Raw genomic sequence first — 27,128 nt, 5'->3', positions numbered from 1 at the left:
ACTATCACTAGCCACAAATAAAATTTGAGGCAGCTCTGGGAAAAAAAATCCCACATAGTTTGAAATTCAAGCAGACTCTTGCTCCAGGATGATTCTCAGATTGTGTCTCCTCTGTTTCCATTCTCAGCTAGTAACCATCCTCCAGTTTGCGTCTGCACAGCCTGCTTTATCATTTTGCTGTTAGCTGTCTTATATTTTTGCAGTGTAGCAGTCGAACAGTATTATTAGACTATATAAAAGTTTCAAGGAGGTTGGAGGGGGTTCAGCATATTCACTCACCCCAGGGATGGGACCTGCTTAAGCTAATCTGCCCAGGGGCCATGGAGCAGGTTGGAAAAGGACAGACTCCTTAGGCATTTGGGCAGCTAAGCTCGGGCTGGACACAATTGAGCATGTGCAAGCCATGCTATTTCAAAGGCCAAATACAGATAGATTTTTACAAGAATTGCTAAAGACACATTCTTTATATGACAGCCCTTGCCTTTGCCAAGCTGCAAGTGCCTGCTCCAAAGCAGAGTGACAGCTGAGATTTCCAAAGAAGTTGTCACAATTATTTACTGATTTTGGAAAACACATTTATTATTCTCAGAAAGAGTGGAGATTTTTTTCCTGAAGTTTCATATTCAAACTGATACGGATATGAGACATAGAAATCTCATGTTTGGCAAAATGAGAAGCAAAGAAAATGGAGTCATATGACAAAGGATAGCAAGTCATAGTAATGTCAGCTCAAGCAACCTTAATGATTTGCTCATACCAGCAATAAACATGCTGGGACTATGCAAACAGAAGGACCAGGTGTCTGACCCAAACATTGTATGAGCCAGGAAGAGAAGATTCAAACAAAAATGTAAGTGAAGATAAACACATTTAGCTACACCCTGAATGCTGTCTAATCCCAACTAATTTTTCTGCATAGCAGTGAGTTGTTTAAGTCCTTCTAGCACCCACACGTCTCATCTTGAGAAGAAGCTTCAAGGCGAATATGTGAGGGCCTTACATTCCCCAAGGGCACTCCTTACTATAGGACACAATCCAAGAGGTGACAGATTGAGTTTTTGGCAATCACTGTGAATAAGAGCCGCTGTTTGCCAGCCAAAAACATCCCTTCCCAGATTCTTCAGTCTGTTGACCATAGCTAATGGAGATGAGAGCTGAAACTCCCTGGGGGGGAAAGGTGCCCGCAGATCAAAAGGTGAGAAAAAGCTTACAGGTGTTGGCAAATGTTCACCAGTAAAACACTGCAGTGGCATAAGGGAGCTCTTACCCCACAGGAAAGATGTGTTGGCTGAATGTGGCAGCTAAACCACTTCAATGCCAAACTGAACATGTTTCGTTAAAGCACTACTGCTTAACCGCTGGCAGCATACTGCATCTCAGTGGAAGAGTAACAGGCAAGAAGCAGTAACTTATTACAGTGAAATAGCTGTTTTGCGAGTGGATGGCTCACTATGTGCTACTGTTCACAAGAGGAATGGCAAATGGTGAGATCTAACATCGCCAGACAAGGCAGCAACAGTTTCTGGATCTAAGTGGGCAAGGCTAAAACCACTTGTCTTCTTGCACTCCATCACCTTCCTTCAGAGAGAAAGGGTGGAAAATGCCGTATCAATCTTTATCATGTGATGAACAAATAGGCAATTATCAGTAATTATCACTACATGATGTGAATACATAAACTATACCCTTTATCCTAACTAGAAATGGACTTTCTCTCTTAGCATTATGTGGTGCTTGATAATCTTTCAACTATAAAACTAGCATTTGTTAATGCAGGAAGCTCTACATGGTAAACAAAACATTCAAAATTCACTGCAATGGGAAATTTAGGTCAGATCTGAAGGTAGGCCAAATATCCTAAGAGATCAGAAGTTCCCACTTTAGTGGCAGACTGCTTAACAGGCTGTGAGTCATTTCCAAAATGCAAACTTCAGAGGTTCAGAGCTATACCCCCCAAAGCCTTTGGGCCCCCAGTTCCTCATCTGCCTGCCTGGGGCTGGAAAGCAGCCGGGAGGACAGAGGGCCTGGTACTCTGTGGCAGGTCATCAGCTACAAAATGGGGATCCCAAGGGACAAGCTCCTTGTTAAAATGTGCAGGAGGTTCAGCTCTCTCACAGCCAGCTGCCTATCTGCAAATGGTCTGCCAGACAATTTCTGACCACACATCTAATTCATTTATGACTCCTAGTTTTGAACCGTAAGGGAAGTTAGTGTGTACCTTTTCAGAAATTAAATTAGGGGTGAACAATAGTTTTATAATGGAAAAGAAGAGAATCATTAAGCTGAAAGGCTTTCCCCCTTGAGGCAAGGAGGCATCAACTTTGTGGACTCTCCCATGCCAAAACCCAGAGCTGCTTTCGGAGAGGTGTTTCAGACAGGCAGTTGCCCACAGGAAGGGGAAAGCAAAGTAACTGCAGTCAATACCATAGTGGTCAGTGGCCAGCAGAAGTGTGCAAAGATCAGGGCTCTCTGGCAAACATCTTGAAGTAGGTTGTGAAAGACAAAACAAACATGTTCCCCCCGTTTTCTTTTCTCTGTTCTTTTAATATTGAGCAACATTAAAGCATGCCCTTCTTTCACTAAAAATGTTTTTGTTAAACAGGCTGATAGAGACCCACATGGAAACATCTGTATTAATATTTGTCTGTGACTAGTTATGGCATCCTCTTCCCATCAGTCACCAATTTGCTGTTTTGATCACTTTTGGGTCATTTTGTCTGAACTCGTCCCTCTGTCAGAGGCAGGAACATGTGGCTTACTTGCTCAGCACTGGTTTCTCATCATTAACTGGAATGACCTTTACTGAAATGGTTCTGAGGACTTTATGTTTCCCATCTGATAGCTGGATTTTAAAGCTGTCAGTGAGGTTTTCCGAATTGTCATGCATGTACATCAGCTTCATTCCTATGCAGGGGGCAGGGGGAAGAAAAAGAAAAGGGGGGGGGGGGGACAAATGAAAAGAACAAATAAATCTGACTCCTGCACAATCTCTCACATCATTTCACTCTGCTTCCATCACCCATCTTCCATCTCCCCTCCCCACACACCCTGGTCACAGCAAGCTTGTTTCAGCTACCAAAAGATGAGCTTGGCGAGTCACTGCTGCTCATTAATCTAACAATTTACTATTGAAACAACCTACTATTGACTCAAAGACACCAGCCTGACCTGAGTAAGGAGTGACTCCCTTCACAAAAGAGTGTCTGCCAGTCTGAAAAAGGCACATTTCTTCTCCTCTCCTCATTCCAATTCATTTTAAGAGGGACCATAGAAAGGGTGAGACTATCAGGCAGCACTTTTCTGTGCCTTAAATAATCCTCAGGGAGCTTTAAACAAGTATTGGGGAGGACAGCTGGCCTTGTGGCTGTGACCATGGACAACCAGAAGATCTGGGCTGGAGGTGGCTTGGCCACCATTGTGGACAGGAAAAAAGAAAAGCCAAGAAATTGGAAGAAAGTAAAGAACAGGATTTGGGAGAGCTGAGGAATATGGGGTGGGAACATGATATTTCTGAAGGTTCATATTAGATAGGTAGAGAGAAGAAAAAAATCTTTCTTCAGGTTTTGAGGGCTGAACTGCAACCTGAGTGGCAGGATTGAATCCATGTCCCTCTTTATATTGACAGATCCCATATTTCACTGAATGGCAACAGTCTGGAAGAATCCACTAGGTTCTTGGCAGCATTAAATACACTTTTTGATTACATGTACTTGAAAGAGCTTTGCTGCTTCAAACCAGGTTGACTGATCATGCTAAACTATAAAGCCCCAGTTCATACCTTTATAGTTAGGTATATGAAGGTATGATGAAGGTATATATTGCAGCCTTTCAATATATAAAGGAGGTTTATAGGAAAGGTGGAGAGACACTTTTTACGAATACCTGTAGTGACAGGACAAATGGCAAGGGTTTTAAACTGAAAGAGAGTAGGTTTAGATTGGACATAAAGAAAAAATGTTTTACAATAACAGTGGTGAGACACCAGAAGAGGTTGCCCAGAGAAGTTGGGGATGCCTCATCAATGGAAGTGTTCAAGGTTAGGTTGGATGGGGCTTTGAGCAACCTCATCTAGTGGAAGGTGTCCCTGCCCATGGCAGGGGGGTTGGACTAGGTGATCCTTAAAGGTCCCTTTCCAACCCAAACCCTTCTGTGATTCTATGATTCTGTGTTCATTTAGAGCAATATTTAACCCTATGATCAGTTAACATGTTTTTAAATCGGTCTCCCTGTCTCTGTTCCAGGTGCTGTCAAACATTTTGAAATCTGTTTGCTGATGTGTTACAATATTCCCCTTATTTTTTTCAGATGGTTTCCCTAGTCATATTACTACCCTTTCTGACATGTAGGCCTCTCAGGGTGATTTTATTGACAGTTCCTAAAATCAATAGACAATATTAGCATTAAATAGTTTAACTTATATTCCTAAACATTGTCTTGGAAATACACATAAGGCAAGTGAATAAATAAGTGGTGAAGGTTCCTTATTGCGCCACCCTGCCTCATTAAAGGAATGAATGACCAATGTCAGAAGAATGCTGCACCTACCATTCCTCAGTAGCTCCATGGAAAAGTCATGAACAAGCAATTCATGGCTGTGGTGGTCATGGTTAATTAGCTGTTTATAGTGTAGAATATCATTGCCATGAACTCCATTAATAAGGAATCCATACCACGGCCTCTGCACAACCCCAAATACCAAACAGTCTTGAGGCACATCCAGATCAACTGCATTGATAACAGAGAGATCCAGCTCTTTCATGTCGCCCTCTTGAACCTGAACATGAAAGAAAAAAATATCCAATTCTTTTACATGAAAAGAAATTATAGAATTTAACATTGTTTCCTAAGTAGGGTATTTGTCATGGTTTAACCCCAGCCAGCAACTAAGCACCACACAGTCACTCATTCACTCCCCTCCCCAGCCAGTGGGATGGGGGAAAAAATTGGGGAAAGTAAAACTCATGGCTTGAAATAAGAACTGTTTAATAGAACAGAAAAGAAGAAACTAATAATGATAATGATAACACTAATAAAATGACAGCAGCAATAATAAAAGGATTGGAATGTACTAATGATGCACAGTGCAATTGCTCACCACCCGCCAACCAACACCCAGTTAGTCCCCGAGTGGCGATTCCCCGCCCCCACTTTCTAGTTCCTATACTAGACGTGACATCCCATGGTATGGAATACCCTGTTGGCCAGTTTGGGTCAGGTGCCCTGGCTGTGTCCTGTGCCAACTTCTTGTGCCCCTCCAGCTTTCTCGCTGGCTGGGCATGAGAAGTTGAAAAATCCTTGACGTTCGTCTAAACATTACTTAGCAACAACTGAAAACATCAGTGTGTGATCAACATTCTTCACATACTGAACTAAAAAACATAGCACTGTACCAGCTACTAGGAAGACAATCAGGGCAGTATTTTTGCATATAAGTGTATCTGTTTGTTTCCTCCACCCCTTTCCTAGTAGCCTTTGAACCAGCTAATGGTTTCAACCAGTTTAAGAGACATAGAGTAGTAGGTGGTTACAGTGATGAAAGGAGAAGGTGAGATAAGGATTTGGTATCAGCCCCAATTAATAGAAAAGTTGTTAGGTAAGTAAACTTCATATTCAGTGCTAGGGAATGCACAGAGGAGAAAGCCTTTAAATACAAAAATATAGATAAAAATATGGATGCATATAAATTTATGCACATACATGCACTTTTTACTTTACAGTAAGATAAGCTTACACTGCCCTAGCATGGTGGTCACAGAATTATTATTTATATTAAAAGCAGACTTCAGAGCACAGAGAGGCTATGCCAGGAACATAAAAAACTCTACAAAAAAGTTTATAAAAGCTCCTGAGAAAACAGAAGAAGCATAAAGATATTTCTGCTTTCTAGATGACTTATTTGTTTAAAGACTTGAGCCTTTTTTTTTCACTTAACTGCAAGTTACCAAACAGAGCTGTGCACTGCTCCAATCCCACTGAAGATCTGTCTTACAGATTTACACGGGATTTATCTGGGCTGTTTCCTGAACTACACAAAGTAAAGGAAAGATGCAGAGGAACAGGTGTCAGAACAATGTTCTTATTTATATTAAAGAGTGTTTTCTGGTATAAAATAATTCTATGACAGGCATTTTGATTCTTTCCTTACGGTAATATTCCTTGCTATGAATTCTGGGACTTCATCATTGGTTGGGTTGATCAGCACGAAAAATGGCATCTCTGCTGAGCGATGAAGCCCATCAGTGACATAAAGTACAAAGTGGTCTGCTGTTGGCTCCATTTGCATGTGCCTGGCTTGTACATAGTTTATGTTCAGGGCTTTCAGGTGCTTCAGCTGAAATGAAGCTAGAGATTTTAAAGAGATGATGAGTTAGCACAATCTTTTCTTGCCTTCTGGTCTTATGTATCATTAAAAAATCTGAAACTTTGTCCTTCTTCAAAGGACAAATAACTTCGATTTTATAAGTTCTCTGTCATTTTGCGGGTGAAAAAGTTACACTGCACATGTTACAGCAGGACACAAGCCCTTCCCCTGAAACAAAAATGCGTTCTTCTGCTTCTTGTGGGACTGTGCAACTTCATACTCCTCAGTTCAGTCTGCAGAACTGAGCCCAAATAACAGGTAGGAAAAGATCTGAGGTCTAAGCAATTACATTGATTGTTATTTGACTGACAGACCAGGAAAATGGGGACCAAAAGGCTCAGCAATTCTGGGTGTCCATCTGGAGACATTGGTAAAAGCTGGTAACATTACAGAGCATGCCACAATCTGCTCTGCTGAGGATGAAACTGCCTTACAATGTTTGAACGTGGACAAGGGGAAAGACCCAAGTCAACTACCGTCTCTACCACTTCTGTAACTTTGCCTTGGAAACTAACATAGGACCCAGGCTTTTCAAATTCTCAGCTACAGCATTTAATTTACAGAACTATAGGTGAAGGGAAGTGCTGGAGCCTTTCCTGGGAGTGTAAAGGGGGAGGCAGAGAGAGCAGATTAATGTCTCATATCGCCACTTCTAATAGATTGCAGCTGGAATGCATAAAACAGGGATTGGCTTGTTTACTTCAAGTGCCAATTCTTCACATTTGCAGAGCTGTGCTGTCCCTTTGAACTCCTCCCATGCAGTCCCACTGCTCTTCATTTGCCAGCACCTGCTTTCCTCAATAAGCCCATATTAATGCACACACCTGCAGCTACTTCACCAGAGCCCACCACACAGCCCTCCACAAGCCCTCTGTATTTCATCTGCTTGATTACCATATGTCGTTAAGACTTACCTATACTTATACCAATGTTACTCTTCTCAAAACCAGGAGAAGGCAGTATATTTTCAATATAACCAAACTGGGGAGGAGAAACCAAGACAAACTCTAAGTCATCTGCAGCGGTGTCAGGGTCAGTAGCAAACAAATGGTTGGTGGTAAGGGCTGCTGAGGAGCCCTCCTCCACCACAAACCTTGCACCTGCACACAAACAATATGATAATCATTATTGCTTATTTATCTCATTTGACTGCTGTTTCTGTTAACAAGAATGGAAATAATAACTAAGGGGGGAAAGACAACAAATAGTGAGTTATTTTGGGTTTAGGGTTTTTTTCTGCTTACACCATCAACTTTCCTTTTGCCATCATGTAAGTAGAGAGGAAGAGGATCATGAAATTATTTTACTGATAAGTGAATAGGTATGGTTTATGGGCTGCTCAAAATCAGTTGTTACCTCTGTTTGTCAGAGCATTAATTACATGAAAGCTGTTATGAATTGCTCATAATGAACAATTTTTCATGCATCACTGCTTAATTTGCCTGCTGGGACAATGCTTCATTTCCAGAACATTACTTGGGTGAGAGCCTGCAAATTACAAAACTACTCATACATATGCTTAAATATTCTCTGAGATACATAACATATATGTGATGCTTACAAACAAATGACATTGAAAAAGACAAGCATACGGAAAGCATACCTTTAATATGTATATTACAGACCTCATCCAAAGCCCAGGAAATCAGTGGAAATTGCTCACAATGTGCTGTTGTTGGACTAAAAGTACACTACCACTATTTCCATTTTAACTGAGAATTTTTGATCCTGAAGAGTACTAGTGAAAATGTGGCTTCACATCTATTAATTTGATCCATCACATATCTAGCCTAGATTTGTCTTTATTCACCAATAGAGTTAAATATAGGTCATAAAAGATTCCCTCCCTTCATATAAGGGCCAGAGCCTAAATTTCTGTTGTATACCTTACATGCAAAAGTAGATAGATATTTATGTTTTTGCATTGTGTAAACCTGACAATTGTCTGGACCTAAGTGCAGTTCAGGAACAAGATATCGCATACTTTTACTCAGACATAGCTTACATATGCAGCAATGGACATGTATAGATGGAGGGGAGCAGATGTGAGCACTCATCTCTAAACACGTGATTTAAACATGCAGCTTAAGAGCCACAAGCAGTTACTCATACTTGCACCTACAGCTGAATTTGGTCGTTGCACTGTACCAGCAAAAGAAAAAAAAAATATTGATGGAAATTCTGATCCAAAACCTTTGTATGCTGATCTCAGCTGATTCTTTCAGATGCTAAAAATCAAACAAAAACCCTGAGTCTTTAGCCATTACAGTACTGTGCAGCCCACATTATAATGCTATAGTGAGAGAAAGCTTTCACCAGTTTCAATTGACGGAGGCTGGTTGTCCACTGGAAGTACAGTTATGTTAAGGTCATATACTGGAAACGGATCATGAAGTGGAGCTGGAGGAGGAAGAGGTCCGTCATAACAGCAGTCTTTCACATCTAGGCCAGCTTCACTGTCAGAGACAATGAAGGTTAAGATCTCAATGGAAGGAGTCAGGCCAATCTCCCCACCTGGAAAAAAGTTGCAGTTCAGAAGAAATATTTTACCAAAGCTTCATGAAGAATAATTTTGTATCCTGCAAGGACAGCCTGCAGTATTTGAAGTCAGAAGAAAACAGCAAAATTACTAGAATCCTTAATTCTGGCTGGTGGGGGTGCTGTTTAGTTAGGGATTTGGTTTGTTGTTTGTAATTAATTTTAACCAGCTTACTTTTATTCTAGAATAAAAGGGTGTAGAATAGTATATGACTGTTAGTATTACTAATAGTTATAATATTATTATTGCAATGTTATATTATTATATTGTAATAAAATTGCTAATAGCCCTTATGATTCTGTTCTTTGTGCACTAAGGCATACGCAGAATGTACATTTGTGCAGAAAGAGAGGGTTTTTCTGCATTCCTTCTCAAAGAATGTAGGAAAAGATCTTTATTTTATACTGTCTCTATGACAAGTGGTAATATCTATGCTTTTCCAGAAGAAAACATTTTTGCATACCAAGAAATGCATGTATCCCTACATGACTCTTATCCCTACGAAATGGACTATAACACGGGCTATGCTTTATTACTATACTGTATATTATGCCTATATGTAATCACGTTCAAAATGTGGACTGATACAGCATAGGACTGGGAACTGCCACCCCTTGCAAGAAGCATCTGTGGTTGAGTCTACTCCAGTTCTCAGCACTTTTGGCAGCCTGTGTCTTGCATTGCTGCAAGATATTACTGAAAGGGAAGGCAGTAACTCCCACCCTCTCTTGCAGTATCTACTGGCAGCACATTTAACATGTAGAAATTTGGGAATGCAAAACACAGGAACTGCACCCTTAAAGGTCCACTTCTGCCCTTCATTGCCTCTGCCAAACAGTGTCATTGAAATAATGTTCCTGTTATCTTTAGGATGCTGAAGAAAAGTTTGTTACGGGTGGCCATAATAAAGTATCTCCTTCTCTTCTCAAATACCAGCTGTTCATTTTAGGCAGTGCCAAGCCTGAAAATATCTCATATATTCTCCATGCTAGCACAAAATTACAGACTAATTACACAGAAAACCAGAGCCTTTGAAAAAAAAAGACTGAAGCTGTCATCAGAGGTGTGGAAAAGAGAACCCCTTTAATGCTAATGAAAGGATGAAATTAAGTAGGAAAGGGGGTTAAAATGGCCCTTGATTTCTGTAACTAAAAAAAAGAAGTATTTTTGGATTTTAAAGATAAAACCACAAAAATAACATATTTTTAGCTCTGTGGTTCTCTTGAAGAAAATCTGAACATCATTTATCTTCTGGTACAGAAATACTATAAACTGTCCAAAGGTGGGTATCCATCTAGACTGGTGAGGCAACCAAGAAGTACCTCAGGTTGTTAGCATTTCTCTAGTAAAACTTGCCATGGTATTCTTATTTACAGCATTTCATTATTTTATCTAAACATGACTATGGAAAAATGTCATAGTTGATTTAATGTCATGAAACAAATAAAAAGACTATTTGGTATCTAATTTAATAGTAATTTTGCCAAAAAAAAACCCCAAGATATTTTATCAGCAACAGTGAAAGAGATCCTCCAGGATTATGATGCATTCATGTACTCGTTCTAATATAATTTTCAGTTCAAACGGGGATTTGGAGAACACATTAATACATTTTGTAGTTGTATAACATTAGCCCTCTTTCGAAGCCAGCTTACTTTTTTCCCTAGTCAAAACACACGTGGTTTCTGAGCAGCTCCTGCTGAGCTTCTGCAAAGATTATATGGATTCAGGTTTAGATTTTCTGCCAAAAACTCTCTGACCACCTTCCAGTCTAATTCTGTCCTTAACTCACTTACTAGTGTGCTTATATGTGACTAAACCAGAGATGACATCAGCTTGGGAGAAACGATCCACAGCAATGCCAGCTTTCCTCACTATCCCATGGTAGGGCTGGCGAGCCAGCATAAACATTAGTTTCATGTCATCACTGTCTGCGTCTGTGGCATAAATGTACTCCGAGGAGAGGACTACTTCTTCACCCTCCAGGCAGTGGAGCACGGGAACAAGGCCTGTGTGCATAACAGGTGGCTCGTCATTCACAGGCAACACCTAATCAGAAAAATAATTTAAGATCTTTTATTTTTCTTTTCAGTGGAAACATGTTGTTTTAATACATTGCTTTCCAGCCCAAACTAGCAGTGTGGTATCACTGTCAGAGTACATTGAGGTCTCTCTATGAACAAAATGAAAACAGCTGAATTTGGGTCACTCTTAAAATTCAAAGACAAAAGTAAACTGAGCTATTTAATTATAGCTTGAGAAAGAAAACTCACTCCCCATATTTAAGTAGAGAGAATAATTCCAGACAGAAGAACCCAAGCTAGAGCAAGCACGAATGCTTTTCAGCTAGTACAAGCCAAATCTCCTCTCAGATTTGCCATATAAACCTGAAAGCTAGGGTTGAAATGGAAGCCTAACAAATCCATTATCTTCCAGTTTCCAAGGGAATGCAAAGACTTCCAGAAGGCAAGCTTTGCACTTTTCTACACAGGCAATTGCCTTCAGAAATATGCAACACACTGACCTTGACCTGTAGGATGAACTCTACAAAGTGGATGCCATCTGTGGCTGCAAAGAGGATATCATCAGTGAGAGACTCAGAGCCATCATGCCGATACCTGTGAAAAAAAGAAGGACTACACAGGATTCATACAAAGAAGCTATGCTTTCTGGTCATGCCAGGCAATGTGGATCCCTCCCAATATAAAAAGCCGATCCCTGTGCAAGGGTGTCCATCTAAGACTGCTGATTCTAAATCAGAGTGTCTTCAGAGGGCTTGTAGGGTCTCCCAGAAGAAGAAAACCCCCAAGGCAAACCAGACATCAACTGGGAAAAAAGGTTTCACCTGAGGTTTTGTCATCTATGTTCTCGCTGCTTGTGAGGTGTCTACCAAATACGTATGTCCTCACTGCAGTAGGTGCCATTTTCAACTAAGAGATGGTAACAGGGTCAGGGAGCTCTAATTCTGCGTGTATGTGGAAAGTTGAGTCTTGTTCTTCGCACAAATACAGCAGCAAAATTTTCATCTCTAGGTTAATCAGTGTTAATACAAGTTTTCTTGTAAAGTAACCAAGTTCAATAAACACACAACTTCCTTAAAAGAAAAAAGGTGACAACTATTGCCTTCTTCACAGGAACTACATGGCTGAGTACAGAATTCGCCTCCTCATCTGCATGGGGGAGTGCTTTATGGAGAAACCTATCTACATCAAATGTGGTCACTAGCTCCTGCTTCCTGGCCACACAACAGCTCAGTTTCCACAGTGACCATTCTGGTCCTGAGGCTCAGCCAGCAATCTTGGCCTGGAGCAGCTCTGCCAGAGCCATGCAATGGTGAGTATGCCTAGCTGTTGCCTCTGCACCTCACACCACTTCACTGCAGGGCTTTCACTCATCCAACTGAGAGACTCAGCCACCGCAAGAGGAGAAGACAGCCACTCTTCTAACCTGACTGCCAGGGTACGCAGGTCCCCGCAGGAAAGACTGTCGCCTTCATTCATGATAATGCCATCCATCTCCACTGTCCCGTGCTGAGGCTGTCTCTGCAGGAGGAGGAGGAGATGCTCCTGTTTCGTGTCCACATCAGAGATGAGAATGTGTCCCTCTGTGACAGGGCTCAGGCCACCCTCTTCCACTCTCAAATGGCTTGTAAAAACCTGCATGGAGGAGAAATGCTGAACTCGCTTTTCTGCTGCACCTCCAAATATAAACCAAACAGGGCAGTTTCAATTTGCTCTGGTATGAGGATGTGTGATACCTTAAAAACCAAAATGCCAAAAGCTGAACTCTTTTGTGCTGTGTTAGGAAAACCTAAGGAATTTACTCATAGTAGGCCCTCATACATGCAGCCCAGTCCTGATCCCATTCACAGAGGCTCCTGGCCCTCATATGCAATAGGCAACACAAAGAGGAGGGATGCATTTTTGCTAACCAGGGTGTGACAACCATATTTTTGTACAGCCACTCAGACACCGAAGGTAGCCCTCAGCTTGTTTAGCACAAAAAATCACCTTGCACACTCAGCAGACTTCGCCTTCCACTTCAGTCTCAATGCGGACTACATGTAAGAGTGAAACCCTGATCCCATGGAAGATTTGTTTTTTATTTAAGTCAGATCAGGACATCTCTCTGCATTTCTGTTTCTACCCAAAGCCATTTCCAAGTCCTTCCCTCTCACCTTCACCACCACCCTACCTCTGGGGCTTGATTGTCCACAGGAAGAATTGTAATATTGAAGCAGATCCCATACAAAGTACCACCATGCTGATTGCTGACAGAAAAAATAAACTGGACTTGCAGCAGTTCCGGCCCAATGTCCTGCAGTGGTGGCATGTAGGCAACTTTCATATAGTTCACAGCATGCTGCAAAAAGAGAAGAGGGGTGCAAGTAAGAAGAGATAATGGGAGTAGCTGTAATTCAGGACATTAGCGACTTTTCTCATCCCCTGATTAGATGTTATCTGAACTGTCAAAATTAATTCCAGAAAATTTGCATGTACTCTTTAGCTACTGGCAATACCTTCATTAAATCAATCTTTAGGTACAAATCAGATAAGTATAGGTGCAAATACTCAAACCTGTAGCAAAAAATACACACATGGTTTCAAAGTGATAACAGAGGCAATGGCCTTACCTTCTTGATGGAGCCCTTTAAGAATGCTGGTCCCAGAGCCTTTTCTAACTGTGACTTTAAAATAAGCAATTCATCAAAGCATAGCTTTTAATGTAATGTCTCCCATAGCAGCTGAATTTGCCCTCATCATTATGAACAAACTGCACATCCTGCCTGCCCATATGAGGGCAGACCAGTGAAAGAGGCTAAACCAATCATCAAAATCTTGCATCCAGACACTCATATTAGGCATGTGATTAAGGATTTGAAGGCTCAAAGCTCTCATTATGGTACTGCAATGATCACCATTATGCAACCTTAACCATACAGCAGGATATAAACCAGGGCACTTTACTAATATTCATAAGACATCTGTCCAACTACAGAAGCATGAAAACTGAACAACAAAATCCTGAAAAAGGCCTGTTCCAGTCTGTACCATATCTATTGGTGGAGACACTGAGAAAACACAGGAAATGGTCAAGGGCTCATTTCCACTTTTTTTTTTCTCTTTCCTTTTAACAGCATGCTGGAGCCAAATTCAGCCTACCCTAAGCAACTGCAGCCCCTGCTGGTTTCAGGAGAGTTGTGTTTACATATTGCAGAACTGAAGCATGATGGAAATCTGTTTTAAAAGCTGGAATTCAATTAGCAAAGTTTTGAGCTTCTTAAGCAGAGCACATGATAGTACTGCTCCTCATTTTTCACCTCGTTTTCCTGTCAAAAAGAAGCTGTATGCCTGTAACTTTAAAAAAATGTTTAGAACTGGTTATGGTATCAGGTAACATAACAAACCTGAGTAAATGACCGCAGTGCAAGAGCAGCAGGATCTTTGACCAGCTTGGGGATGGTGTCCACCATAAACAGCTTCCCAGCGTCTGAGTGGCTGTACAAAAATACGTATGTCACATCCTGGTTAGCAATACTGAGGAACAGGTAAAAAAACCAGTCACATAGCTCAATCTTGCACTTCAAATTAACTTCCCACTCCCAACTGCATTGAAAGGAAAAACGTTTTTCTTTCTTCTATCCTTGATATTCATTTAAACATTATCACAGAAAACTGACCACAAGAAATATTTTTCAGGCTGGCGGTGAAAAATCATTGCATACCTTACAAGCAAGCTCTGGGTTTGCTACAAAGGTATCTCTGCACACCCCAGATACTATTTTACTGTTTACACCACCTGCAAGCCTAGTCCATCACATTGTTACTACTTACACACCTGCATTTATCTTTATGTAGAAAAATTAATTACTTCTGGATTTCGTGCATCTTATAAACTTCTGAAATGAACCAGTTTCCAGCAAACCAGCTTTCCAACAGCAGTAACCAGCAAACTGGATAACCATGCGGCTATTTGACTGAATAGGGAAACAGCCTAAACATCCTTCTGCCCCAGCTGCATACTGATCCTCTGTTGCTTAAGGTCAAAATTGAAACTGTTGATCTTCAGCTTAAACCATACAATGGCTGGATTTTAAACTTTTTTATTTAGCAAATTGTTGCCGATGTTATCATGAATTTACCAGCATCAGTGACATGTAAATGGCTACTACACCCATTCGTGCCATACCCCTATTGCCCCAATAACCTGTTCTGCCTGCATTCTGCTCCACAGCTTCCTGGTCCAGGACCAGGAGTCCTTCACAGTGCCATGGTAATAATACATATCCTAGAAAAAGCTGTAGCACCTCATCTTCTCAGTCTGGAGAAGGTCCAGGTCAGCCCCACTCTATCAGTTAGGAGAGGTGCTGTGACTTGTGCTCATGGCTGTACAGGATCCTACAGGCCAGTGTAAAATGCAAGTCCAGCAAAAGGAAATAAAAGATTTCAGGTGCTTTCCTCTTTCTTATTTCTTGCAGGGCTATGCAATTTTTTTTATTACTCTGTGTATTATTTTGTTGCTTTCAGCAACAGGAGATCTGCACCCAGCTATTGCCACCTGCACTTTAAGCAAACAGATGAAGAACCTGTGAGACAAGCATGCTGCTGCCCCTGAAGCTGCTCCTCTTACATGGGTCATTGCCCTGTCCCACCTGAAAGGTATGGCAGGTCACACCTACCCATGCGTGCAAGAGAAAAATGGGGAAGTGGTTATGGTGTATATGAGTTCCCTGCCTTGCTCTTCCACATCTATGAAGTGGAGATGTTTCTTAGTTATGTAAGCGATCTCAGTCTCCTTAACAACCAGGTGACGAGTCACTCCTGAAGCTTCTCTGGGTGGCTGATCGTCCACAGGGATAATGTGCACCATCATCACCTGAAATCAGGAAGACAGTAAAATCAGCAGCCATTCCTCTCAATAAAAGAGTGTCCAAGCAGCTGTTTATAAACATGCACACACAGAAGTTAAGTGGACCACTGGAATATGAGTTAAAGGATGTGGCTGTCATGCCATATCATGACCACATGAGTAATGGAGATACACAACAGTTAAATGCAAAGCCTATGAATCTTAGCTGTTTCCCTTTAAATTAAAAGTAAAGTTAATTTCAGTAGGTTGGACTCCTGAGTGAAATAAATAGTCTCTTCTCAGTTGACTTTAGGAGGGCTGTTTAGTTTGTTTGTACCATCTCCAAATCTAATCTGTTTTCAACATTTCTTTTTACACTCTAGGAAAAAGTCTTTGCAATGGACTTGTCTCTTTGCAGCCAGGCAGAGAGAATTACCCCATGAAAAGCAAGAACAAGGGCTACCTCTGAAGAACATTGTGGTGATAACTGTGGTGATGGCAAACAGAAAAGATCTGTAGCAGTTTGACTTGAAAGTCTGTCAGAAGCTGTAAAAGCATCAGGCATTTGAGGGAAAAATGCAAGACTCTGCCAAAGATGCTTCAGTTTCATACCTGTGGCTCTGAGAGATTGGGGGGGTCATGGCTATCACACAGCACAAACTCAAGGGAATCTTCAAACACTTCTCCTCCCAAATGATGATAATAAATTATTCCGTTAAATAGATCCCTCTGAAGAAAACTGCTGACAGAATACCCTGTTGAATTGAAGAATATATCTTCTGTTGAGCAGTGCATGATTTTAATAATTCAATAAAATTATCCATTAGCTGTGCAAGTAACTGGTGAAGCATAATGTGCTCTTTCTCACCCTAAGGCAAGCCCTTTGAAATGTTTTCTCATTGTGTTCCATGTTTCCTGAAGATCATCAACTTCTTTTCTATGTCACTTAAAGATAAGTCAAAAAATGAAGCAACACAGCAAATGGGCCTAAATCCCTGTTCAGAGGACAAACGAGAATTTGCAGGACTAGCAGCCTCTGCAGTCTAGCACAGGAATTTCTGAGTTCAGTTAAATGGAAGGAGAGCTTTAGAGTCATCTAATAGCTTTGAACTTGTCAGGGATCCTTGCAGATAAAATAAGTCCTGAGTAGCCCAACATTTCTGGAGGATAAAAGTACAGTAGGGAAATAGATTCAGAATGGCAGACTTATGGGATAAGTCATGTTCACAGGTATAGTTACTCTGGTGCAGAGGCCAACTTTAATTAATGATGGGGATTTACACTATAATAAAGAAAGTCCAAATTTGCCATGATTTGTCCTGAGACAAAATAAGTTGTCTAATTGTAACATTTAATGTAGTTTAAAAAGGAGGGAACAAAGAAAAGCGTGCTATTGTGGATGTGTTTCATTACCTATCAAGTTTGGTCCTGGATTCTTCATGATTTCTCCAGCCTGTGGTGGCTTGGTAATATTGAATAGTATGTAATCATCACTGGAATCCATGTCAGAAGCATGAAGCATGGAGCCCTGAATCAGGATCGTCTGTCCCTCATGAACTTCAATGACCACATTGCTGATAAGAAATGGAGGGCTGTCATCTTTAGGGAGGATATTGATTGGAAACTTATGGCGAATACTGTGGGAGCCATCGAAAATCCTAAATACCACAAAGTCCTTAGTAGAATCACTGTCATCATGATGGTAGTGAACGACTCCAGCCTGAATGTCAGAGACTGTGAACATGAATCCTTTCCCTCCTGTCAAAACAGTGGAAGAAAATGTATCAAAAAGGTGCAGTTCACCCCAGAAGAGAATCCTTCCATCGATGAGAATGTTATTAAGGGAGAGAGAAGGAGAATGCATTTCTAACTAGAAAAATCAAATGTAACTTCACCTACTGGAAACACGTTTGTGGAATTTGGAATAGTTAATTAGAATGCAGAATTTGCAGCTGTGGTAGCAGATAAAATCCTCCAAATGCCCATTGCACTGAAGATAACTGGAGGTATCAAGGATTTTTGACTGCAACTGTTTCCTCTTTAATTTCAATCTCTATTTTCTTCTCAGAACATTTTGCATGTATTTTAAGCATCAAAGAGAATATCCTTTGTAATTTTGGCTCAGCATTTCATTGCAAGTAAATAGTAACATTTGTGGGTCTTGTTTTTTCTGTGTTGTCGTGGTTTAAGCCCAGCCAGCAACCAGGCACCATGCAGCTGCTCACTCACTCCCCCACTCCCAGCAGCATGGGGAGGAGAATCAGAAAGAAAGTAAAACTCATGGGTTGAAATAAGAACGAATTCATAACTAAAGTAAAATAAAATGTAATACTAACAATAATAATAAAAAATATTGTAATAACAATAACACAATAATAATAAGTAAAATGAATATAATAAAATATTTTTAAAACAAAACAAAAACAAAACCCAAGAAAATACAAGTCATGTACAATGCAATTGCTTGCCACCAGCTGACCAATGCCTGTGCAGCAATCTGCCCCTCCTGGCCAACTCCCCCAGTTTATATACTAAGCATGACGTTCTATGATATGGAATATCCCCTTGGCTAGTTAGGGTCAGTTGTCCTGGCCATGCTCCCTCCCAGTTGCATGTGCACCTGCTTGCTGGCAGAGCATGGGAAACTGAAAAATCCTTAACTTAGGAGAAGCACTACTTAGCAACAACTAAAACATCAGTGTGTTATCAACATTATTCTCACACTAAATCCAAAACACACTGTACCAGCTACTAAGAAAAAAAAACTAACTATGCCAGCTGAAACCAGGAAATGCATATTGAGGTTACTGTCTATAATAAGACAATTTTACATCTCTGCTTCACTAGACATGTTATGCACACACACAAATATGCAGGCAGGTTAAAGGTTTCGAGAACTGCAAGCTGGTGCTGGAAGAGATGATCTCCCCAGGGCCTCCAAGGAAAATATTTTTTTGCCCTCCATGCTGCATAACAGCAGAGACATGCACCCACTCCCTTCGCTCCTTACTTGAAGAGAATTATGGGCAAACTTTAGGATGGAAGAATAACTGCCTCACCACCAAATAAAAACCTGTTAAAGGTGACAGAAGGCAGGGAACAACACCATACGTACCTCTTTCTTTCCGGGCTTTCCTTTAGCTCGAGGACTGGCATTACCAAACCCAACAAAAGAGCATTCAAAACATTGGGTTGATTCACTGTTCCCTGCAACTAATGGGAATCCCCCCACTGATTCAGTGGGCAGTGACTCAGACCACTTGCCAGCAGCATTGGAATTATGGTGCAGTGGAGGGCTAAACCTGAGCTTTCCTTTAAAGTTTGAATATCATTTGGTGCTTGCTAGATAAAAAAGGCAATTGCCAGAAATTGTGGTGTTGTTTTCCTTTGTGTGTGTCTACACAGACACATAAAAGAGAATAAGGCACAGTCACTGGAGAAGAAATATCTACCCCTGGCTGGCCCACAGGAGGCTGAGAAACCCTGGGGGGGCTGCGTGCAAGGATGGGACGGCCACCATGAGACGGGCCCTGGGCTCTGCATGCTCCTGCAGGCGCAGCTGGTCTGCTGCTTTATGGCCTGCAGCCTGCAGCCTGCGCCCTGGCTGGCTGCACAGCCGGCCCGTAACACCGTCTCTGGGCCTGAGCCTGTCTAACACTGCTGACACCACAGAGGTCCTGTTTGTAGGGTTACAAGAGGATGATTGTGCAGACGCTGAACTCCTTGGCAGTAGTCTCCTGAGATGAAACATACTTCTGAACAGTTTCTGTTTCCACTGAATTCCAAATACCCGCTTGCTCTTTTCTTTAAATACTTGCTTTATGTCTCTAGGCTGTGCATTTTACAAGAATACATTTAACTATCAAAAAATCCAGCATCTTTTCACACTGTTAACAGCAGAGTGACTTTGTTTACCTAACCGTTTTCCCAAAGAGAGCAGCACTCTGCTGACTCACAAGATTGCAGAGCAAAATTAGTAATATTGACAATGCAGAAGGCTAAAGAATTAGAAGTCTAATTTAATTACCACTTTTTGAAATAAACTTTGAAGCTGCCAGTAAATAACAACCGTATCCAAATATTGCCTGTATTTGCCAACAAATCAAAATCACTTGGCATTCCTTAGCATCTTCAAGCAAAAATGCAAGAAGTGAAAATACAGTGACTGTGTTTCACCCAGGTTGTGCCTGCTCAATGAAAGCACACCTGATTTCTTTAAAAGTTCAGCTTTGGGGTGTAAAAGTACATTAAGCAAGTAAAAATTTCAATACTGCATTTTTCAGTACTGGGCGGGGAAGCCGGGACAGGCGGCCAGAGCCTGGCTGGCCAGTGGCCCAGCCAGCTTCCCCCAGTGCGGGGCTTGCTCTTCACTCCAGAGAGGAAAGCTGCAGAAGATGCATTCCCATACCCTGGGTTTTCTTGTTTCCTTTGAGCAACACAGAGCAATATAAGGCTATGCTGGTGTTTCTCTTTGTTTTTGCAGTGGCGTTGCAGCACTGTCTCTTGGGGAGTTACCCGTCCTCACTTAGCCTTGGTGAGACAGGGCAGCATCAGGCCCGCTGCACGCTGTTACGAGCTGCATTAGCTCACTTGGGCTGAATTCACCTCCAGTGAAGAAGCTAAGAACCAATTTCATTTTCAAATGAAAGTGGTGTCTAGGCAAAATGCCAGACTTACAAGTATCTCCCATTTAAGGATGTGGACAGCATAAATACATGATTTGCAAAAGTATCTAAGCTATGCAACTGTCTTTATGAGCTTGTGAATTTTTTAATTTCTTACTGTGCATCCCGGTATTTCCTTCCACACCTACATTCCCTTGTAAATCTGGCTCTTATGCTGGCAGCCCTCAGCAGGGAGCGACATACGACAGACTCAATGTCTTACTGACTGTTGCGTTATCATAGCCAGTTGTCACTAGAGAACATGTTTCCAGACCCTCAAGTCAAAGTGATTTACCTCTCACTGTGAGCCGCCCATGCTGTAAGCCATCGACAGTGACCAAGCGAACATTTTGGATGTCATCGTTGTCTACAATTTGGAAGTGTTGCCATGTGATCGGTCGGGATTGCCCTTCCAGGAGATTGAGGCCTGCAAAGAGCCGAGTGTTATTTCACTGAAGCATCTGCAACATTCAGGGCTGTCAGCATCTAACCTTTCTAAAGGTTTTTGCAGTCAGGAAAAAAAGCATGTTTCATTCCACCTACATACCTACCTGTGCCAGACATTTCAAGGCCAGATTAAAAGCTTGATAGCAGCTTTTATTCTGACATATGTTGCCTTAGTCAACTGTCTCCAAGGAACTTTTTTCAGAGAAATAACATATTCTGGTTCCCAATGATCTGATAAACTAGCTAGGCCCATTTCTGGACATTTGCACAAACCGGAGCATTGCACTTGCAATCTCACAACTGAAACTGGGCACTGAGCTTCCCTAGTGAGTCTGCATTTAAAAACATATATTGATCTTCATGACGGAGGACAGTATCTGTTCTTTTTATGCAGACAGTCATTCCAGATGGGGCTTCTCTGGGACACATGAGGCCTCTCCTTCTCAGCTCCTTCCCTCTTCTACTGTGAGGAGACTGCTCTTTCTCTGGTGTTAACTTCAAGACTTGTTTGATCTTATACCTTTGCCTTTTGATGATTAAATATCAATGTACATTTCACTCTAGATGGGAGAGCCTGTCTGCTCTCCAGTGCAGGCATTATAAATCTATTTGAATTAGCCTTAAACCTGTAAAGGTTTCCAGGCTTCAAATGGCTGGTTGTGTATCATGCCCTTTTTTTATAGTTGTTGATTTTTGCAGACTTCCACTTTAAACAATACCAACAAGCCTTGGTCTTTCCCACACACTACCCTACTACTCCTATTCCATCACCTATTTGTCTTTACTATTTATACTTTTTTATGCCCAGTTCGTTCTTGAAGAAAATGCTATATACAGAAATCCCGATTTTCCTGTGCCTCCCTTTTTTCTTTATTTTTCATTCCAGTTAAAACTTAAGATTTTTTTCAAATTGTTGTAATGTGTTCCCCCCAAAATGGATAAAGGGAAAAAATAGATTTACACTCCCTCATTTTAATGTTCCTTAAACTCCAGGTATAAATCTGAATTTTAGAGCTTTGTCAAATGCCTGTGTCAAAACATTATAAGTTCTGTAACAAAATAAACTGATGAAAAGAGATCTCACCTGTATTCCATGAAACCCGAGGAGCGTTTGTATCTGTTGTTCTAATAGAAATATGCACAGTGATCGGTAAACTCCTTTCAAAGTAGAAGTCATGAACCTCAAACTCCACCTGGTATGAAAACAGACAAACTGTTTATTTAAAAAAAAAAGAGGCTGAAGACCAGCTGTACCTCAAAACACATATAGTGTGTTCTTACCTGAGAGATCTTAAAGTCTTCTGATAATATATTGACAAATGAAACTTGATTTAGCTTCTAAAAAGAGCCTTTGAGATTCTGCACTAAATTAAGTATCTGCCTTCTGTGCTCTTCAAAGTGAGTGCTGGGAAAGTTAATTTGCAATGCATGGAAATTAATAGGAAAGATAAGCATTTTCACAGTTGTTTGGGGTACAATTAACTCAGTGATTAACATAATAATTTTTATAGTAATAGTACCTGGGGTAAGGGGCACTTCCCACTCTTTTAACATATGTAGGGCCAAAAAAAATATGAAACAAAAGATACGGACTAACACAGGAAGAATAAAAAAATTAAAAAAAAAAAAAAAGAAAAGAAACCCTTGAACTGTCAAATTCTTGAACCTATGATCAAACAATGCTGAAAGCAGAATAGAGAAGAGGCACTTAAGGAGCAGCTGGTTTGGTAAGATGACTGATCCTCATGCTAAGGAAACAGAAAGAAAAGAGGTTCCTGTGATAGCCAAGGTTAAAAAAAGACAAGCCTTGTCAGCATCAGGTGCTGAAGTTACTGTTCCTCTGCTTTCCAGTCCACCCTTTCTTCAGCTTACCTGGCTCTGATTTTCTGTCTCTTCGGTTTCATTTAGTACCAACCATTTTGTTTTGTTTGGGTTATTGCTTAACAATCTTACTAGTTAGTTATTTTATAACTATCAGCATATTTATATACTCCTTCAACTCGTTCGTCTTCCTTTTATATCTCCTTTTTAAGACTGTTTCTCAGAGTGCTGGCACACTACTGAATTACGCAAAATATCTAGCAGTGCTGATTACTGAGAAAATAAAGTAACACTGTACCCAAAGTAGGAGACATTCACTGTCAGCATTCTGTTGCAGATCTGGAGGGAGAAACATCACTAGGAGCCAACATGGAAATGGTAGAAGTGGAGCTTTCTTTGCTCCCGTAAAATATAAACGTATTCCTGCAGCCTTGGTCTCATAGCTCTGTACTGTTTATTTACTCACTTACTCCAGACCCTGCAGATAGAAGCCTGCTCTCATCATTTGCATCATGTTCTCTATGTTAGTGACATGCTTTTACTCCTCCCAGTGGGAACTGTTTGGAGTTCCTTTTTGTTATCCCTATACATCCATTGCAGCAGTAGGGAGGGTGCAAGATCAAATGGCAATCCTGACATAGTTGGTCCATCTTTCATAGCTTTATATATGTCACCTGTCCACAGGTCACAGGGATCAGTACTGTTGCACAGAGATAAAAGCTGTGTGGAAAAGGTACCACTGATCCTTCCAAAGGCTCTTAGTTAGATCTACAAGTAGTGTTATTCCCCTGCTCCCTTCATAAAAAAATAAAAAAATAAAAATAAAAAATCCTGTTTAGATACTGTCAGTCACAGAGGATAAAAATCTTTCAGTGCAAAGAAATTCTTAAGTAGTAAGCAACAAATACCTGATTTGTATTAAGACAGTTAAGCTGATGAGTCATAGGAGAAAGTGGTAAAAGATTTTACCTCTGCTCCTGCATTGCATATGGTTAAAGAAACTTTTTTTTTTTTCCTGAAAAGTACCCATTACAAATTAATGCATTTATCTATAGCTTACTGAATCTTAAGGAGATGAAAACCAGCAAATGCTCATGCATTACACTGTTACCTCATAATTCTTCCTCTCTGTGTGGCTGTTATTTGGAGGCTGATAAGCGATGAGCATGTCACTGAGATCTTTCCATGTGAAGGAGCCAACAGCTTTTGTATGGTCAGATAGGTGAGTGATGAAGCCCTGTGGAGGTGGCTTGGTAATGTTGAATACAAGCAGGGACTTTGGAGTTTCGTTGTCTTCAGCATCAATGGTTGTAGTTGTAATGGGGGTTAAAATAAATTGATCTACTTCCAGGATGAACTTTGCCATTGGGGCCACTTTGGGTATTTGGTTGGGAACAGCACCTTTAATCTGAACAGGGAGCCATGCATACTCAGTCTACAACAGGAAAAAATGAGACAACTGAAAGGGCAAAGTGAAGCAAACAAAACAAATTCCATTACTTTCACATAGCTAATTGGGGTACATGTTAAAGCAATAACTATTTTGAAAAGAAAAATTGAAACATTTTAATGAGAAATAAAGTAAATATTTAGACCTCATGAAAAGTTCTTCCAGGTTCATGAGTCTTATTTGTGTCCTTAATTTTGGGCTGAAACAACTTGCTTAATTTGATGTGAGTTTAATGAATAACTTTACCTGACAGAAACATGCACAAGCCATTAATTATTATTAACTGAATACGTTCGAACAGCTCTTAACTTATTAATTACTATGTATGTTGAAGTCAGTGCAGCTCATGCTCTACAAAAAAGGTGGAATTATGCTAGAATTAATTTTGCTCTCAGGCTAAACTGCTTATGTGTGCCAGTAAACAACCAGAGGTATTTCTCTGTAGCCGTAATTGTCTAAGCATAGAGACATGGAGATAATGTGTTTCATTTGCCCAGCTGGCAACATTGTAAGAACTGAAAAACATTTCAGGATCACTATCTGTCTTCAAATGTAAAAAGAAGCAATGAATTTAAATTTTTTGGAAACCAGGAAGACAATCAGACATTGTAAGGTTGCGTAAAAGTCTACCTTGTGCAGAGTTTTGCTTCTGCTGTCTGTGAGATCCAACCTCACAGGAATATAATCGGTGTCAGGTGAAGGAGGGTCAAGGTGCTGGTATCGAATCCCCAGCCTTAGAAATTCCTCACAGCTCATTTTCGTATTGTGAACAACTCCCAGTCCCAGCATGCAGCTCCTGTCTCTGCACTGCTGGCCCAGGCTGTACTCTGTAACCCAATAGAAGCAATATTAAACAGTTACCAGAGCAGAAATCAACATAGGAAGCCTGTCCATACAGCTAAACTAACCCTGATAAAAAGCCAGTGTCATGAGAATGAGGACTCCTTTCCTCACTTAACTTTTCCTACAGGAGTTTGTTTTCAGCTGACATCTTCCAACTCCAACCTCCCTTGGTCACTTGGGTAGGTGCTGCCTCCAACAACTCCCTGTGCTGTTTCTACTGAGTCTTGGCACTCCCAAAGCTGTCACACTGGCCCACATATCTAGGGGCCAAAACCAGACTCCAGCTGTGGGATTACTGACGCTGATCCACGATCTGCATTGTGCCCCACACAAACTTCATGTCCCTTTCAGTTTTCATGATAGCTCAAGCTGTTCATTAAACTTCAGATGACCCACTCTTACCCAGCATGTCTGAAGCAACCCACTGCTGCAGACTTAATCTGCTGGATCTCTTTGAAACTGCTAATACAAACAACTAAAACACATCATACTAGGGCCAGGGAAGAAGCTCTGTGGCTGATCTCCACGAAGATGCTCTTGCTGCACTTCCCCAGTGATGAGCTGGCCGTGAGCAGGCAGGTGGGTTTCCAAAGAGGCTATGGAAATGGTGCAATCCAGATTTATCTTCCTGTCATAGTCAAAAGCGAGGACATTCTTGTCAATCACCCTGGATAGACCATAGTACTCAGGGACCTCCAGGGCATGAGTGCGCATTTTGATGATGTTACAGTCTGGCTCAAGTAACTGCACATGGAGGGTGAATGTTTCTACAAATGTTTCGGTTTCTGTAAACCTGCAGGTGATAGAAGGAAATTTTAATTATGCCTCATCCCATGTGCTGTTGCTCTGTGAGTTTGGCATTGGCCTCACCTTCTAAATTGAATTACTTGAACCCCTTCCTCTCATGTGGTCTCAAACCCCAGATCGCCAGAGACCATGAGGTACCAGACACCACCGCCCACCTCCTCATACTTGTAAAAAGGGTGTTCGTGTGAAGGAAGGGGTTACTCTCTGTGTATATGCAAGTATCTGTGTCCCTATCAGCAGGACAGCACAAAGCATACAGTGCTCCGAAAGTACTGTTGTCACTTTCAGTAACAAAAAGAAAAATCACTCATTTTCTGTAATAAACAAGCAATATATAATACTTACTGATACCAACAAACACATTATTTGAGCATATCTGACATACATAGTAACAAACGTTTCTGTAAACAGATGGTCACTTGTTGACTAATGATGCTGCTACTGGATCTAAGTAGTTACTATATGTGCAGCAGAACATACTTTTACCATGAAAAATGGACTGCTTGCTCTTCCTGAGGGCCACTGTTCTCCTGGTAACAGCGAAGTGTTGATCTCCCACCACTGCTTACCTGTACAGCCTAAGTATGACCGTGTCTTCATCTAAAATTGGACAGCCATTGTGGGTATATTTGACTTCATTAGGACGGAAGTGACAGTCAAAAACCTATGAAGGAGAAAGAATAGACAAGTACAACACTGTCAAGAATGTTAACTTCACGACTTCTGTTCCACTTCTCCCTGACTGTCAGGCATGCATCAGACTAAGGAAATTTTTAATCTGTAGTTTATTTCTATGAACAGGTATTCACCTGTTCTGTGGTCTCCCAGTGAGAGCCAGAGCAACCACTTCAGTGTGGGGCTGCTGGCACTCCACAAGCAAATGGGCATATAAATGTGATTGTTTCAGGGTGCCAAGTCCCTCCTCCAGTGCAACAAATAGTTTGAGCCCACACTTCTTTACCAATGCAGCCTGTGGACTTATGGATGCGGTTGGATTCAGTGGAAGAACTGCAGTGTATCTGAAAAGCCAGCAGTTCCTGCAGTATAATGTTAGATTTATTAGCTTTTAAAGTTGCTTGTGGAGGTAGCTTAATTATACAGTAAATCCTGCTTTATGGCCACTATTACTGGACCACAAAAGTATGATCCTGTGAAATTTTGCTGTTGGAAACTTTGCTAGCTCAGATTTGTTACATGATTTTGGAACACTGACTTCCTACCAGTAGGTTTTTACCGGATAAGTTGTCATCTCTGTGCCATACCAACACCCAGCCCCAATATCAGTGTAATGCCACAGCATAAAAGCAAGCAGAATTCCTATATTGTGCCCACCAGCTAATTCAAAAG

The 27,128-nt window shown here is 41.1% G+C and overlaps 1 protein-coding gene across 1 annotated transcript in view; it reads right to left on the bottom strand.

The window, feature by feature from the left end:
- Positions 1 to 27,128, bottom strand: part of FREM1 (FRAS1 related extracellular matrix 1) — a 70,423-nt gene that overhangs the window by 30,124 nt on the left and 13,171 nt on the right. The window contains exons 4-22 of the mRNA XM_010562092.1: positions 26,351 to 26,445; positions 25,466 to 25,767; positions 24,762 to 24,958; positions 23,793 to 24,116; positions 21,945 to 22,053; positions 20,709 to 20,840; positions 17,163 to 17,507; positions 16,362 to 16,504; positions 15,580 to 15,776; positions 14,308 to 14,398; positions 13,095 to 13,262; positions 12,348 to 12,556; positions 11,425 to 11,518; positions 10,697 to 10,949; positions 8,678 to 8,875; positions 7,276 to 7,461; positions 6,146 to 6,342; positions 4,546 to 4,774; positions 2,760 to 2,904 (exon numbers count right to left, since the gene is read on the bottom strand). Coding sequence (XP_010560394.1) covers positions 2,760 to 2,904; positions 4,546 to 4,774; positions 6,146 to 6,342; positions 7,276 to 7,461; positions 8,678 to 8,875; positions 10,697 to 10,949; positions 11,425 to 11,518; positions 12,348 to 12,556; positions 13,095 to 13,262; positions 14,308 to 14,398; positions 15,580 to 15,776; positions 16,362 to 16,504; positions 17,163 to 17,507; positions 20,709 to 20,840; positions 21,945 to 22,053; positions 23,793 to 24,116; positions 24,762 to 24,958; positions 25,466 to 25,767; positions 26,351 to 26,445 — 3,614 coding nt within the window. The remainder of the gene's footprint in view (positions 1 to 2,759; positions 2,905 to 4,545; positions 4,775 to 6,145; positions 6,343 to 7,275; positions 7,462 to 8,677; positions 8,876 to 10,696; positions 10,950 to 11,424; positions 11,519 to 12,347; positions 12,557 to 13,094; positions 13,263 to 14,307; positions 14,399 to 15,579; positions 15,777 to 16,361; positions 16,505 to 17,162; positions 17,508 to 20,708; positions 20,841 to 21,944; positions 22,054 to 23,792; positions 24,117 to 24,761; positions 24,959 to 25,465; positions 25,768 to 26,350; positions 26,446 to 27,128) is intronic.

The sequence above is a fragment of the Haliaeetus leucocephalus genome, unplaced genomic scaffold (assembly GCF_000737465.1).
Source record: "Haliaeetus leucocephalus isolate CR32 unplaced genomic scaffold, Haliaeetus_leucocephalus-4.0 Scaffold154, whole genome shotgun sequence".
NCBI lineage: Eukaryota > Metazoa > Chordata > Aves > Accipitriformes > Accipitridae > Haliaeetus > Haliaeetus leucocephalus.
Note: the sequence above shows the minus strand (reverse complement) of the source record. Positions and strands in the feature narration are given on the sequence as shown.